Genomic DNA, 14,775 nt, shown 5'->3' with positions numbered 1-14,775 from the left:
GGCCCTTACATTTAGGTCTTTGAACCATTCAGAGTTAACTTTTGTACACAGTATGAGGTAAATGTCCAACTTCATTCTTCTGCATGAGACTATCTAGTCCCATGCCATTTATAGAAAAAGACTATTCTTTTTCTATTGAATGGCCTTGGCGCTTTGTCAAAAGTCATTTGACTATACACGTATGGGTTTATTTCTGAACTCTCAATTCTGTTCCATTGATTTATATGCCTATTCTTATGCTAGTACTACAGTGTGTTTTATCATTGCTTTGTAATATGTTTTGAAATTGAGAAATGCAAGCTCTCTGACTTTATTCTTTTTAAGAATTATTTTGGCTATTTAAGTCCTTTGAAATACCACAGGAAATTTTGAATGAGTTTGTCAACTTCTCCAAAAAAAGTCAGTGGAATTTTGATAGGGATTGCTTTGAATCTATAGGTCAGTTTGAGGAGTATTGTCATCTTAACAATTTTGAGCCTTTAGATCCATGAACATGGGAAGTTTTTCCATTTAGATTCTTTTTAAGATCTTTCAACAACATTTTGTAGTTTTCAGAGTATAAGTTTTATACTTCTCTTGTTAAAATGATTCCTACGTATTATATTCTTTTTGATGCTATCGTGAATGTAATTGCTTTCTTAATCTCATTTTCAGATTATAACTCATTTTTTAATATTTACCTCCCTACTACAGAGTTCCAGTGTCTTTCATTCATTTTTAAATTTCCAGTGATATATACAGTGGGTCACAGTACATATCATTTACTCAAAAATGGTGTAAAAGAAATACATGAATGAGTAAATGATTAAAGATAATAAACCACTGCTTCAATAACTAAATTTGTAAAAAGTACAGATTTTTTTTTTTTCCAATTTGTTGAGAGGGACTATTTGGATTTAAGAAACTCTGATGTGAAAAGTTGAATTTTTTTTTTTGATTTAGATCTAATTTTTGTTAAAATTTTGTAATTATTAAAAAAGTGCTACCTTGAACAGCAGGAAGTTGCTATAGTAACTCTCAAGAAGCTCAAAAGTGTTACTGACAATGTATAGAGGTATGTTATTAATTATATCCTCCCTCTGCTTGTGAAGGAATATGGTGTTATATCAGTAAATTTAAAAATTTTAAACGGTCACTTAAAATAGCAACTTTTCCTTAAAAGCAGATATGAAACAAATGCAAATACTTTTACTATAGATTAGAGGCAAGTTCAAGGATTGTGACATGTTTCACAAATTTCATAGCCCTCTAAGTCTCAGCTTTTAACACCTGGACAGTATATTTTAGGTAAAGCATCTTCAAATGGCATTTATCTCCTTGGAGAACTCCAAGTCCCAATTATATCGGGTATATTTCCGTTAATTTAACTAAATGTAACATTCTCATAGACCCTTGCAGTCTCACAGAGTATAGCCCTTGTTTCTCAGATTTGCTTCAACAAATGTCATTTCAGTTCAGACCTCAGTTGCAAAACAGAGGTGATACTTTACTTGGTCAAAGGCAGGAGCCCAGCTCAGATTAGCCTAAGTCTAGCTCTAAGATTAAAGATTTGAGACTTGCTGGCTTCGAGAGGCTGACTTCCAGAATAAAATCCTGTTATAATTCTAGCAGAGTTTTCCTATAACGCAGTTCTGAAACCCAATTTTCTGGGTTCAAATTACAGTTTCTCAAGTATTGAACCTAGATGTAGTTTCTTAACTTCTCTGTACCTCGATTTCCTTATGTGTGAAATGTAGTTAATAGTATTTACATAAAAATTCTATGAGAACTGTTAGGTCCTGACTTAAAAGTAAATAATCTGTATTTGTTAGCTGCTATTGTTATTGCTATTATTGCTATTTCCTAGAGAAGTAAATCAAAACCACCTCAAACTTCTCTACTATAAAAACTATTTCGAATCAAAGTGTTTTAGTGTATGCATTTAAAAAAAAAATAACATAAAACCCGGATTCTGGATCACGATCCTCTCGGCCACACCACCTCCCTCTGTACGTGGCGTCACTGCTGCTTCCCACGCTCAACCCTGGACTCCCCACTTCGGCCATGGCACCCAGCCAGCTTGCCTTATTTAGTGTCTATGACAAAACCGGCTTTGTGGAATTTGCCAGAAACCTAACTTCTGTTGGTTTGAATCTGATAGCTTCTGGAGGGACTGCAAAAGCTCTCAAGGATGCTGGCTTGGCAGAGAGGTCTCAGAGCTGATGGGATTTCCTGAAATGATAGTGGGACGTTTGAAAACCCTGCATCCTGCAATCCATGCTGGAATCTCGGTTGGTAACATCCCAGAAGGTAATGCTGACATGGCCAGACTTGATTTCAACCTTATGAGTTGTTGTTTATAATCTGTACCCCTTTGTGAAGACAGTGGCTTCTCCAGGTGTAACTGCTGAAGAGGCTGTTGAGCAAATTGATACTGGTGGGGTAACCCTGCTGAGAGCAGCACCCAAAAACCACGCTTGAGGAGTGTGTGAACCAGAGAACCACGCAGCAGTGTCCACAGAGATGCAGAGCTCCCCACAGTAAAGACACCTCCCTGGAGACTAGATGTCAGTTAACCTTGAAGGCTTTCACTCATACAGCACAATATGATGAAGCAATTTCAGATTACTTCATCATAAGCATAGTAAAGAAATATCTCAGATGCCCTTGAGGTATGGAACGAACCCACATCAAACTCCTGCCCAGTTCTACACTGAAGCCCAAGATTCCCGTTACAGTTCTAAATGGAGCCCCTGGATTTATAAACCTGCGTGATGCTTTGAATGCCTGGCAGCTGGTGAAAAAATTCAAAGAAGCTTTAGGCATTCCAGCCGCTGCCTCTTTTAAGCATGTCAGTCCAGCACATGCTGCTGCTGAAATTCCACTTTGTGAAGATGAGGCCAAAGTCTGCATGGTCTATGACAGGTACAAAACCCTTACATCCTTATCGACTAACTGCATATGCAAAAGCAAGAGGGGCCGATAGGATGTCTTCATTTGGTGACCGTTGCATTAGCTGATATATGTGATGTCCCTACTGCCAAAGTTATCTCCAGAGAGGTATTTGACGGTATGTTGTCCCAGGATGTGAAGAAGCAGCTTTGAGAATACTTTCTAAAAAGAAAAATGGGAACTACTGCGTTCTTCAGATGGACCAGTCTTAAAATCCAGATGAGAATGAAGTTCAAACTCTCTTTAGTCTTCGTTTAAACCAGAAGAGAAATAACAGTGCCATCAACAGGTTATTATTTAGCAATGTTGTTACCAAGAATAAAGATTTGCTGTAATCTGTGCTCCGAGATCTCATCGTGGCCACCACTGCTGTCAAGTATACTCAGTCCAATTGTGTGCTATGCCAAGAATGGTCAGGTTAATGGCATTGGAGCAGGACAGCAATCTTGGACACACAGCACATGCCTGGCCAAAGATAAGGTGAAATTTTGGTGGCTTAGACATCACCCACAAGTACTCTCAATGAAGTTTACAACCGGAGTGAAGACAGCAGAAATCTCCAATGCCATCAATCAATATATTACTGGAACCGTAGGTGAAGATGAAGACTTAATAAAGTGGAAAGCATTGTTTGAGGAAGTCCTGAATTATTAACTGAGGCAGAGAAGAAGAAATGGATTGACAAACGTAGTGAAGTTTCTATCAGCTCTGATGCCTTCTTTTCTTTCAGGGATAACACAGACAGAGCTAAAAGGAATGGCGTGACATATATTGCTGCTCCATCCAGTTCTTTTGTTGGTGCAGTTGTGACTGAGGCTTGCAATGAACTGGGGATAATCCTCGCTCATACGAATCTTCCCTCTTTCGTAACTAATCTCATCACACATTACTTTAAGTTTTGTTTATGTATAGGTGAAAAATCATGTGGGAAATGTAAGAAATACTTAAAAATATTAAATATTAATAATGAAAATAACATACAATAACATTAAATGTTAAAAAAATAACATTTACCACTTTACCCATTTTTAAGTATACCATCCAGTGATATTAAATATGTTCATAATGTTGTGCTACCATCACTATGTACTACCTCCAGAACTCTTTGTACCCAGTAAGCAATAATTCCCCCCAGTCCTTGGCGCCCACTGTACTACTTTATCTCTATGATTTTGACTACGTATCTTATATCAATGGAATCACAGTATCTTTTTGTGAGACTTATTTCACTTAGCATAATGGCCTCAAGATTTATCCATGTTGTAGCATATGTCAGAATTTCCTTCCTTTTTAAGCCCGAAAAATATTCCATTGTAATATATGCCACATTTTGCTTATGTGTTGATCTGTTGATGGATATTCGGTTTGCTTCCAAATTTTAGCTGTGAATAGTGCTGCTGTGAACGTAGGTTTACATATATCTCTTCAAGACCTATGTTCAGATAAGCTTTATGATTAATTAAAAGATATCACAGCAATAGTCAACCTCACATCACAATACTAGCAAGTGCATAACAAATCAAAGAAAAAGAATTTAAAAAAATGGACTTATCATATATTAAAACCACAAATACACAAGAATTTAATAATCTAAATAAAAGACATTTTGCCACTCTGAAAGACATTACAGGGTGGAGATTTTTGGATTTAGGCCCTAAGCATCCTACTTAAGAATCTGTCAGAGGAAAATGATTCAAGGGTAGCCAAAGAAAAAGCCACTAGGACCAGAGGCAGGACAAGAGATGGAACCTAGGGGACCAGGGTAAATGGGGGGATTCAAGAGGTGGAGGAATCCAGCCCCACTGTCTCTCCCTTCCCTCTTCCATCTCAGCTCCAGCCTGGCCTCTTCTTTTCATCCCTCTCCCCCAAAACAGAAGCCGTGGCCCTGGCCATGTCATCGTGTTCCTGTGTTCCCCACCCTTCCCCCCTCCTTTTGTGAAGATCCCATTACAATAAATTTTAAATAAAAACCTGAAAAAAATTTTTAAGCATCTGAAATCTCTTTTATCTAAGAGGCATATGAAAATAATTTATCAGACTCATAAAGCATTTATATTTTTCTCTTCATTATATACTGCTAGTTAGAGAAAAAAGTGGTTTGGAAAAATTCTTACCTGGATAAGATGTGTTGGCATTGTGATGATACAGGCTGAAAGAGAGGTTCGCAGAAGACCACGGAGAATGTAGAGGAACTTGGTAAGGCTGTAACTGTTGTCACAGTTTTCCGTACAGAAAACGTCATCTCCCCACAAAGGTGAACCAAGATTCTGAATTCCTATTCTTAAAATGTTTTTCTGTTTTTTCTAAAGGAAAGAGGTAAACACATTAAGATGTGTTAACCAATAGGATATCTCCTTTACTTTGCCAGTTCTTATTTTTATTTATAATAAATCAAGGAGATAATGCCAATAGATGCGGTAAAAAGCATTACGTGCAACAATAATAAGGCAATATAAGGAAAATCTATATTACAAGAATATAAAAAAATAACAGAACTGATTTTTTCCCACTTTTAGAAAATTTGAAGAGTATCATAAGCTTCAAGTTTTTAATTATTTCTAAATTTTAAGTGACTACTCTAAGAATCTGTTTGAAACAGTATATATAACAAATCACAGTTAATAATAAAATCTAGAGTGCTTAGAAACCATTATTAGTATTATATAATTCTCTGCCTTTCAATAAATGATAAATTGCTCGATATTTCTCACTTAATTCTACCATCACCCCTGCCTGATATTTTGTTTGAAAGAAGTTTAAAAATGTATGTTTTGGTTTTACACTTTACACTTGCTTCTATTTTTTCTTCTTGCAGCTATTATAACAATAATCTAAGTTCAACACTTTTCATAAAACAACATGTGAACATTTAGAACTCAAGCTACTAATATTAAGGTCATAATAATAGTGACTGATATTTATGGGGGGAAAAAGAAATGGTTTTTAAATAAAAACCATTAAATAAAACCTAGGATGATTGTCAAAAAGTGTTTGCCAATAGATGTATTTATAATAAGTTCTACTGTTTGGATTATTCTAACTAAACAAATGTTTTGTAAATGCTTTCCTTGGCAATCCAGCAAAATTTCTGGGCAAAGGAAGGAGATCTTAGCAAAACCTGGCACATGGAAATAATTGGAAAATCATTATTACGATTCTGATGGGAAAAATAAGATTTAGCTCTTAAAGCAAAGACTTGGAACATGTGTCACTTGACAGTATGATAACTGATGAAACCATACCTTAAAATATACCCCTTGCTACTGCTATAAAATATCACTAATAAAATTTATTATCCAACTAGTTATTGCCAAACACAATATATCTCCTTGATATTATACAGATAAAATTTGAATTTGTGTATTCCTTTTCAAGGAGAATTTATCAACAAAGAAAAGCAAACAAAATGAATAAAACACTGAAATAATAGAAGAAGAAAACCTAGGGGACAGTGGTTAGTAAGATGAGTAAGAGAGACTCATAGTCTGGACTGTTCAACTCAACGGATGTATGATTCTAGGTAAGACACATACATTACTTAGGGCTTAGTTTTCTCATCTCTAAAACAAAAACAATAGGATAGAACATTGCTCTATGAGACCATATAATACCTCAAATATATAAAGTGACACCATGTCCTGGATAAAACTATAGGAATCAGATTATGGAAAGAGGACTTTAGTCTAAGCACAATTGAAAAAGCTTCCTGACTCCAAGGACCTAATGCATGATGACACTACCAAGGCAGCTGATCTAATTTTTCTTTTCTGATTGTATTAAGGTTATGATAGACAACCACCTAGATACCGTATGTTGTGATCCTAAATAGCTCATAAAAAATTTCTTTTTACTTCCGCATTACTTGAATGAAATGAAGTAATAAGATGTATCAGAGCAGAGCATATGTTAGAAATATAAATAAGTTTCTGGTGAATTTGTGTAAGATATCTGTGAAATATCATAGGTTATTCCTTTTTCTGTATTAATTAGAAACTCAGGATTTAAGTTAAAATGAGAAAATTAAGGTTCATTTTTCATTTTTAAACTTGTTATCACATGAACTGTAGCTTAAGTTATATTCTCAACAGAAAGAACACTCTGAAAAGAAGGCAGAGAAAAATTTACCTAAAAAAAAAAATCTAGATATTAAAATGAAATCTGAAGGTAAAAGGAGAGCCGAATTACATTATTTTCCCTGTTAACATTTCAGAAACTAAAGGTTGGCTATATTTTAACCTACAGTCACCAGTACCTACTACTATTGTATAAAAAAGTACCTGCTAAAAGTTTAGAACAAAAATGAATCAGGAGAACTACAGGAGGTTAGTGACTTTGATAGATATATGAATGAAAATATTAAACCAAAGAATGAATGAGAAATATTTAAGTGAGGTAGGTACACAGCACATTAGAATATAATAGCATAATACCTCCACACAGGGAATACATTAATATTTTAATTACAAAAACAAAGGCTGAGAGCCAAACCAGCTTCAATTTGTTGTCTATCAATTTTCATTAAAAACTTTGTTTATTGAAAATGGTGTTTTCATACTCAAATAAGAAAACAAACCTTCCATTCCAATACAAGCTTACTTATTAACGGTTCTTTGAGTGTGTGTGCATGTATGTGTGCGTGTATGTTAGCATACATATATATGTGAGAGTATACTCATGTACATATACATGTTAAGTATGTCTTTATGCCATAGCTTTTGCTTTTTAAAAAAATTTCTTGCTCTTAGAAGACATGTCATCATCGTGCAAGAGAAGCAGCTTTGCACATTGTAATGTAGGAACTGTTATGACATGCCTGTTTCCATAGTTACCACTGCAAGTGGGGAGAGGTATCTGTCAGGGACCAGTTTACCTTTCCAGACAGGCACTGCCACCAAAGAGAAGACATGGTGCCCATAAATCTTAGCTAGGACCAAAAATTGAGCAACAGTGAGCAAATTAAATTATACTAAATACCAAGGGCCATTACAAAAACTGGAACATGTATGAAAGCCATTTATAAATGAATGAGTGTGCTTTACCACACATACACATAAGGATTTTCAACCTGCTATTAAACTAATGATCAAGACATTTAAAAATTACTGATTTTTCCATGGACAAAGTATTAAATATAGCAGCAAAGTTTAAAAAATATTTTAAAATCTATGAATTAAAAACAAATGTAGTTGATAATGGCAAAAATAAGACTTTTTGCTTCCTTATCTCCTTCAATAAAAATAATGATTCTCTAGAAATAATTCTGCTAAAATAATGTAAATGAAACACAAATCTTTTAGCAGCTATCGTAATTAAAATCACTGAGGAAGAATTCTGAGAGGCATGATATCTAGAAATAAAATTTTCCACATTTTGTTTAAGTTAAACTAACCAGAGCATATTTAATAGTGGTAATCTGAAGGAAGGTTTTAAAAATAGAGCTACAGAAAAACAGTTAAGTTACAAAATATTTTAAAATAGCAAATAAAAATGCATCTTTTATTCAATGAAATAACTCAAAGCATGCTGAAATAAGAAATAAAATCTTAAAATAATTCATTCTTCCTCATAAAGCAATACAAAATTAAGGGCTGAATGACAGAAATATAAAAAATTTAGATAGAGAAAGGACAAGTCTTGCATATTTAAGAGTAATTTTCAATTATTAATTCCAGGTGTTATAAATACATATTCAAAAACAATGCTGACAATGTATGTGTACATCTTATGTGTATTCACTGAGAACTCAGTGAAAATTCTAAACACACATTAATAGTCAAACTAAGGTTGCTTGTGCTCTGCTTATTTACATCTTCGGTGCCTGCAAACAGCTTGTTCATCGTGGATTTTTCTGAGACCTTCTGGGTGCACCCCTAGAGAGCTTGAAAATAATATTACATACATGATTATAAAAGGCTTTGAAGGTACTCAATACCTGGGGATTGGATCCATCGAATCCTTCCTCATAAATAATTTTCTGGATAAACTGAAGCAGCTGTATGTATCCATGGGTCAAAGAACTGTTGGTAAGAAGTGGTTCAAATACATAAATGGGCTTATTGTACAGAAAATACAAATGTAAGCTAAAACAGTAAGTAAATAATTAAAAGGTATCCATTTATGAGATTGCTTAAATAAAAAAAAAAACCAAGCCAAAAACAGTATAAATAATTATAAAAAATAAAGTCAATACATCCAGGGAGCAAGTTACATGCCTTATGTTAACTAGTTCAGTATTCTTGACATCATGGGAAGATAAAAATCTGTGGAGACTGAGATGACTTAATTATGTCAGGCTTAGTTATCGCCAAGAAAATTAATGATTTAATGAAGCAACCTAAAAGATGAAGCCACTATAGCTTTTCAGGAGTAATCATAGATAATTAACACATAGTTAATTAACGGTTCTGCCAAGTATACCTGAATCAATGTGCTGATCACCTGAGTTCGTCTTCCACAATAGTTTTCATTTTCTCTGAACAAAGTGCTAAAATAATATTAATATGAAAACTTGATCTTTTAAGACAAGTGAGTATAAACTCTACTTCATTTATAAACAAAAGACAAAAAAATAAATGTATGAATGTAAGATGACCTAAATTATTTCCCATATGAATATTAGCATTAATGTTACTATTTTAAAATATTTTACAAATGCTATAAGACATCTCAAATAAAATTTGGTAAGAATGAAGACAATCTGCTTTAACATTAACTGAATTTAACATTCTTCATAATGGACGTGTGCACTATGGCTGAGCATTAAAGGTCATGATAATGAGATTCTGGGGCATAGACACTGAATGCCTAATCTAAAAGCTGTGGGTGACCCTAAAAATACAAAAGTATTTGCTTTACTGTGATCCTAAATAAAGCAATCACATAGGCAGAAGAAATGCCCTAAAGAATGAAATATAATTTGAATCATACATGAGACATTAAAGAATAGAAAAGTTAGTAAAAGTAGCAGACTGCTTAGTGTGCAAAATCAATAGTAGGTGGTTTAGCAAAAATATATGCGTGTCTCTGTAACATTTTATTGAAAAGTCATACCTAGCTCAAAAGTACCTATCTAACAAAAAACAAAACAAAACAAAACAAAAACAAGAGAAAAGAATCTCAAAAACAAGAGAAAAGAATCCTGTTCTGTGCAAAATAAACATTGGCTCCAATCGAAGGATTTGACAGTGTTATTTCTCATAGTTATTTCTCCATTTTCAGTGAAAATACAATGAATTACATGAACACATTTTTCTACCTTCATAAGTGAGGAAATGTGCCTACGAATAATGATATTCCATAAAGGCAATATTGTGACTATTTCATATCTTAACACATATTTGTCCTGGCTAGCTCAACTTTCAGGACATAGTGTTGCTGTTCAAACACAGCAGATTTAATTCCTATCTGGGTCAATTAGCTTTGCATGGTGGGTAAAATCTGCTCCAAGGTCCTAGATTATGAAATGAATTCCAGCCAACCATTTGACGAATGTCACTATGGGTTAAAGGAGGGTGGATCAAGAATATGTTCAGTGTATCTTAATCCATGAATAACGAATCTACCTAAGACAATTATTATTTCATCTATGCAAAAAAAATTTAAAGTGTTTTCCCCCTGCCAAAATTGGTCAATAATATCTGCCTTAGGTAACTTGGTAGTAAATCTGCTATCTGAAGGCACATTATTAAATACCACGTATACAAATTAGTTTTAGTTTTTAGTTGCCACCATTTAGCCAACCAACATGATCTGTTATTTATTTCATATTCTCACAGTCTGTTAAGATAACTATAAAAGATCTAATATTCTCTTCAACGGTAAGGGGGTTTCTTTAGATATGAGAACAAAAATGAAAACATAAAGCTAATATGTCTTAATCTCTTTCCTTATTTAACATTGACACAAACAACTCAATCACCAGCAATGCTTAGAACTTCATAAGCAATAAAATAAATTTCTCCAAAGTAATTCGATTTCTAGGAGAATAAATACTTTGAAAGCAAAAGAAAATGGTGAAAATTCAATACATTTAGGTGTATCGAGAATATTCATTTTTGGATACACGAAATTATAGCATTTAAAGCTGTAATTTATATGGTATTGGTATTAAAATACTAAGTATTGTTAATCTTCATGATACATTTCCTTGTCAGCAACATTTATAATTTTTTTTTGCTGAAAATAAATATCTTCTCTTGTCATTTAAATTTTTTACATTAAACTCCTTTATTTGAGAATGTTGCCTTTTTATTTTGTTGTTCAGCAGTCTAGTAACTCATAAAACAGGAGTTGGCAAAAAGGAAATCCCAGTTACAAATATGACTTTGGCTTCCTTATTATTTTCAAACCTTTAACAAAGGTTAGTTTACCAAAGTATTTACAATGTATTCCAAAGGCAGCACATTTCAAATAATGTATACTATTTCATATGATTTTCATAATTTTCATAACTTTTATGGTAAAATGATCTCTCGAGGTTCTACAATGTCTTTAAAACTATAATAGTACAAAGAATATAAAAACAATTATTAGAACTTTAATTTTTACCTTAAAATATCAAGCATTAAAATTTTCTTTAGTGAAAAACAGTTGTACTGTGTACATTATTCCTGTGTCTGCTTATATTACCATGTTGTCTGACAGGAATGTATTTCTTTATGTTACTATACAAACATGGACAAAAGAAGCCCAATGACACCAAAGTAAAACTATATACTGATGAAAAAGTTTAACATTTAAAAAAAAATTGACAGTAAAAAATTTTGTGCCCGTCTATATCAGCAAGCGGTCTGATGGTCATTTACATCAGAAAACTTTAATTTCTACCAACGAATGACATTGGTTTTCTTTTAAAAAGAATTTTTCTCTTGCAATCTCAATTAGAAAGATAAAAAAATCTACTATAAGAGAATCAGAAAAAAAGAGAATCAAATGTAGTATATCTAGAAATCAAGTGGATAATGAATATATGATTGCCTTTCAGTTTCTCAAACAATGAACAAAGGAATACTTACAAAAGTCTTACCATGATCAAAGAATAAATCAATTTTGTTGTACCAACAACAACAAAAAAGCTTGAGTAACAGATTTTATTTGTGAAAAGATAAATTACGAAAATAAAATAATGTATATATAAAATTAAAAGTTTGATAAGTAAAAGATTTGGTCATAGATAATAAGCTTGGGTTTGTTTCTAATAAGACTACTTGATTTTAATTTTATCGACTGGTAAATGTCTGGTACACAGTAAATACTCAAAACCATTGCATCACTGTCGTAACATTTGATTATTACAATAACTTTGAGTGGTAAGTGGTAAGTACAGTCATTATTTCCATTTTATGGTTGAGAAAATTAACCCATTAGAAGCTAAGTGAGTTGCCCAAGGCTGTACAACAATTAGTGATAAAAGTGGCACTTAAAAATTCGAGTTTTCTAAAACTCCAAGTTATTTGCTCTTTGGCTAAACTAAGGTAGAGCCTTAGAGAGAGATCCAGGTTCATTCAAAAGTCTGTGAGTTCAAATAGACTAATGTGGCTCAGATGAAATTTAAACATGGCTACATTCAACATAGTTGAATAAAGTATTCAGGTATATAGTTTAAGGAGATATTTCTCTTAGTTGTATTGATAAGATCTTTACCAACAGGCCTCAGTTATATTAACTTTGTGTATGATTTATGAAAAAAATTTAATATTAACCCATTTCCTGTTTATAAAAAAAAAGTGCAGCTCGCTGCCAGCATTAATTTAATTTTACCTAAACACACTCTTTGGAGCTGAAGCAAATCTGACTGGTTTTCAATATGAAAATAAAATATAAAAACAGTTCTTGGAGTTATTTCTAAACAGAATTTGTCTCAACCTGATGTAACAGAAATTTATACATAAATTGGATTCATCAAATGAATTTTTGGCTAACAATTGTTTGAGAATGATGTTAACATCACGTGTAGGACTGCTATGTTTTCTAGGATCTGACATTTTCAGCAATCGAGAATTACTATATTTTGTAAATGGAAATACCACTACTAAAAAATGAGTGCTATAAATAGAATGATATCATTTGTTTCCGAAAACTATCGATATACTAGAGTAATAAAAACACAATAATAATAAAAGTAAGATATTTTGTGGCAAACTTTGGGGGTAAGGTTAGAACTGTAATCCATTATCTCAGGGTAAACTCTGTGGCCACAAGTGCCGTGTATTCTCTGGGCAAACAGGAAATGGGTTGAAAAGTGTTTACAAATATATAAACTACTTATCGGTACAGTGAGAAGTATGCTGAAGATGTGGTTTCTAGTTCTATCTATAGCAATGACTGTAGATAAATGTATGATATGAGGCAAATTCTTTAATTTTTCTGTTCTGAGCTTCAAAATTTTCTCATCTGTAAACTGGAGGAGTTGCACTAAATAATCTCTGTTGTCCATTTAGACTTAAAATTATATGGTACAAGAATGAAATTTTCTTTTTTAAAAATAATTTTTCTCATTAGACTGATTCATTCCTAGGTTTTAAAGAATCAGAACTTCTGGTACATTTAAATATTGATTTAACTGATAGAAAAATTTAGAAAGTGAAATTGTTATCACTACCAGTTAGGATTAATTTAAAGTGAAGATGAGACATTTTTGAAATTATTGAGAAAATATGATTTGTATTATCAAAAATCTATTTACACACATATTTCAGGTGTTCACCTATGATAAATAGTGAGATATACTTATAAGGCAATAGGTACAATATCAAATGTCTTGACTAATTGCATAAAATAGTTTGCTAAGCTACAGTTATATTAGCATATACTTTACCTGTGACTATAAAGACTGTGAAGTCTATTCACAAGTAATTTTCAAGTTAAAAATTTTTTTATTACCATTACCCCAAAGGCTGTCATTTATGAATTTTTCTTTCCTGATGTTTTTCATCCTTTTTTTGATGCTTTTCAAACAACATTGAGTTTGAGTCTCTTCACCATGGATACTCAACTAAGAGGAGGACATAGAGATATTAAGAATGGATTAGAGAAACCAAGGAGAGCACTGACCAGGACAGACCTACCTCTAGTTCACAGTTGAGAAAATACTAAGAACATGAGGATGCAAGAAGTGCATGCATGGGCTAAACAATCCACTGTCGGAAAAGGATACATGAAAAATAATTCAGTTCATGATCAATGAATTCAGTAAAGTAGCAAGATCCAAAATTAATATTCAGAAGTCAGTGGCATTTTTATACACCAATGATGAACTTTCAGAAAGAGAAATTAAGAAAACAATCACATTTACGATTGCAACAAAAACAATAAAATACCTGGGAAACAAATTAACCAAGGAGGTAAAAGATCTGTTCTCAGAAAATTATGTCATTGAAAAAAGAAACAGAAGAAGTTACAAATAAATGGAAGCATGTACCGTGCTCAAGGGTAGGAAGAATCAACATCATTCAAATGGCCATACTACCCAAAGCAATCTAGAGTCAATGCAATCCCTCTCAAAATATCAATGACATTTTTCAGAGAGCTACAACAAATAATCCTAAAATTTATATGGAACCATAAAAGACTCCGAATAGCTATGACAATCACACTACCTTATATCAAACTATACTACAAGGCTACAGTAATCAAAACAGCATGGTACTGGCATAAAAACAAATACATTGATCAATGGAACAGAATACAGAGCCCAGAAATAAATCCATGCCTATAACCTCACTTAATATGTAACGAAGGAAGAAAGAATATACAATGGGGTAAAGATAGTCTCTTCAATAAATGGTGCTGGGAAAATTGTACAGACATGCAAAAACAAGAAGATGAACCACATTCTTACACTGT

General features: G+C 32.9%; 1 protein-coding gene and 1 pseudogene across 2 annotated transcripts in view; one reads left to right on the top strand and one right to left on the bottom strand.

The window, feature by feature from the left end:
• The window catches only part of ELP4 (elongator acetyltransferase complex subunit 4), a 196,702-nt gene that overhangs the window by 124,848 nt on the left and 57,079 nt on the right, over positions 1–14,775 (bottom strand). For both annotated transcript variants that reach the window (XM_015586315.2, XM_025044148.1), the window contains exons 6-7: positions 8,864–8,948; positions 5,046–5,234 (exon numbers count right to left, since the gene is read on the bottom strand). In XM_015586315.2, the coding sequence (XP_015441801.1) occupies positions 5,046–5,234; positions 8,864–8,948 (274 nt within the window). The remainder of the gene's footprint in view (positions 1–5,045; positions 5,235–8,863; positions 8,949–14,775) is intronic.
• Positions 1,388–4,263, top strand: LOC102887407 (annotated as a pseudogene).

Source organism: Pteropus alecto, unplaced genomic scaffold (assembly GCF_000325575.1).
Source record: "Pteropus alecto unplaced genomic scaffold, ASM32557v1 scaffold71, whole genome shotgun sequence".
In the NCBI taxonomy this organism is placed as follows: domain Eukaryota; kingdom Metazoa; phylum Chordata; class Mammalia; order Chiroptera; family Pteropodidae; genus Pteropus; species Pteropus alecto.
This window is presented reverse-complemented; position numbering and strand designations above follow the sequence as displayed.